Here is a 2,140-nt window from a genome sequence, read left to right as displayed (position 1 = left end):
AAGCTAATTTTATTAACAACCTTTATCATTATTAGCTGTGTTAATAAAATATGATAATAAATTTGAATAGCTCTTAATTTTTATTTGATTTTAAAACGAGAAATTTATTTTTCAACAGGTTGTGGATCATTTTGTGGCAGCTCTTGAATTGGAATCTTATTGAAGAATTTCAAAATTGCAGGTTTCGTCCAAATTACGTCAGACAATTTTACTTTCCTTATCAAAATATGCAAAAGAATTACATACAGTTCATCTTATCGGGATATGTTGAGAGCTGACTTCTTTTTTAAGAAATCCTCTCTCGATTCCCAACTACTTTACCAGTAGTAAGTGGATCTTCCAGTTACTTAGGGAGATTCACTGACTTAGTGGTCTGTTGTTCCATTAAATGGTAACTATTTGTAATTCTCAATATAATTAGCTCTAAAATATAGTTTTGGAAAGGAGAAAAGAGAAATTGTATTTGTTATTGTGGTTTTATTGGTTTCTAAATTAATCAACAGTTTCAATATTGAAATTAAGACTTCAACAATATAGCTGACCAGTCTATTTTTAAAACAACATATATGGAGCATACAGTACTGAGGTTGGAGACAACTTGGGAACCTGTGGTGCTGTAGTCTTTTGTTGCAGATTTTACACTTGTGCAGTCTTGTATCTGGTCATATTTGGAGTATTTTCGGCAACAATTTCTTGTTCCTTCACTTGTTGTTGAATTGATTCTTCTCCTTTCGGCTGAGAAGCAACAGCTGCACTTGGAGAAGTTTCAATTGGTTTCTCTTCTTGTTTCTTTTCTTGAGTTTGTGATGGTTGACTCTTTTGTTCTTCTCTCATTTCCTTCATTCTTTGAAGTAATAATTCTCTGAATGATTGAGGTGTAGAAGTAGTTTCTTTCTTTTCTTTCTTTGGTTCTTCTTTCTTTGGTTGTTGTTGAGCTTCATTACTTGTTGGAATTCCCAAAAGATCAGCAAGATTAATTTCAATTCTTCTCACTTTTGGTTTTGTTTGTGCAGTGGCAGAAACTTGTGGGAAGAATGATTGTTTTGGTTGAGTTTCAAATTCAACAAAGAAGCTTGTTTTTATTGATATCAATATTGATTCATTAAGTAATGCCATTTAAAAAATCATTAGAAAGCATTAATCAACTTTTTAGCTTCAGAATCAGCAGATGGACTTTGTCTTTCATTGGCAACCTTCATAACAAGAGTCAAATTGCATTCCAAAGTGACAACCAAATCAGAACCATTAACCTTGTAAGAATAGCCAAGGAAACCAGAAGAATCCTTACTATCAGCATTGTGAACAACTCTGAAAATCAACTTTTCCAATCCCATGAAAGCATCCTTACAATCAGGATCCTTGATGAAAACCTTTCCAATTTCACCCATATTGCTCAATCTTGGACATTCGGTTAAGAATTTTTGATACAATTATTCAACAAGGTATCTTCAGCAAATCTATCACCATACTTGTACTTGGTTTCAGTTGGAAATGCAGCAAGAGAAGCCCAATCCAACAAGATGATCATCTTTGGATTGACTTGTTGAAGATTCTTAGTAGCAGGAACAATTCGATTGTTGAATAATTCACGAACTACCTTCTTGAATGCCAAACCACTTCCACACATGTTTTGGTTGAATAATTCTTCGTGAGTTTGTTCAGTCATTTCTTAAGATTTTAATAGTTTTTGAGTTATTCAGCTATTGAATTTGTTTTTTGATTTGTTTAATGATTAAATGAATGATAATTTGAATTTATAGCAATTTTTAAAGAATAAGATTACAACAGTTACAATGGAGTTTAATAGAGTTCAATGGTTTTCTGAGAATTGAATTGGTTGAACATTTGTGGAACAACCTTATTGAGAAGTCAGTAAGATGAATGGTAACACCTCAGTTTCTTCGAATGCATCTTACTATTGAATAGGATACAGCAAAAATAGGATTATTGTAAGAGGGAGGATATTTAGTTTACAATATTCTCTTTTAACCGTCATGATCACATCAGCTTCAATCCATTGAATGGGAACTCATTGAAACTTGTGTAATCACCAAATTGATAACTGACTAAAAAATTACCACTTCATGTAGACATGTAGACATGTACAATCATCATGATTTGAAATACGAGTTTACATGTA

At 32.2% G+C, this 2,140-nt stretch overlaps 1 protein-coding gene across 1 annotated transcript; it reads right to left on the bottom strand.

Moving 5' to 3' along the window:
• Positions 1-636: 636 nt before the first annotated feature.
• Positions 637-1,388, bottom strand: NAEGRDRAFT_54945 (uncharacterized protein; the record flags this gene model as incomplete). The annotated part of the gene is made up of 2 exons (XM_002668089.1): positions 637-1,022; positions 1,289-1,388. The coding sequence occupies 2 exons, from the start codon at positions 1,386-1,388 to the stop codon at positions 637-639; spliced, it is 486 nt and encodes a 161-aa protein (XP_002668135.1).
• Between the last annotated feature and the right edge of the window lie 752 nt (positions 1,389-2,140).

Source organism: Naegleria gruberi (genome assembly GCF_000004985.1).
Source record: "Naegleria gruberi genomic scaffold NAEGRscaffold_697, whole genome shotgun sequence".
NCBI classification, from domain to species: Eukaryota; Heterolobosea; class Eutetramitea; order Acrasida; family Naegleriidae; genus Naegleria; species Naegleria gruberi.
This window is presented reverse-complemented; position numbering and strand designations above follow the sequence as displayed.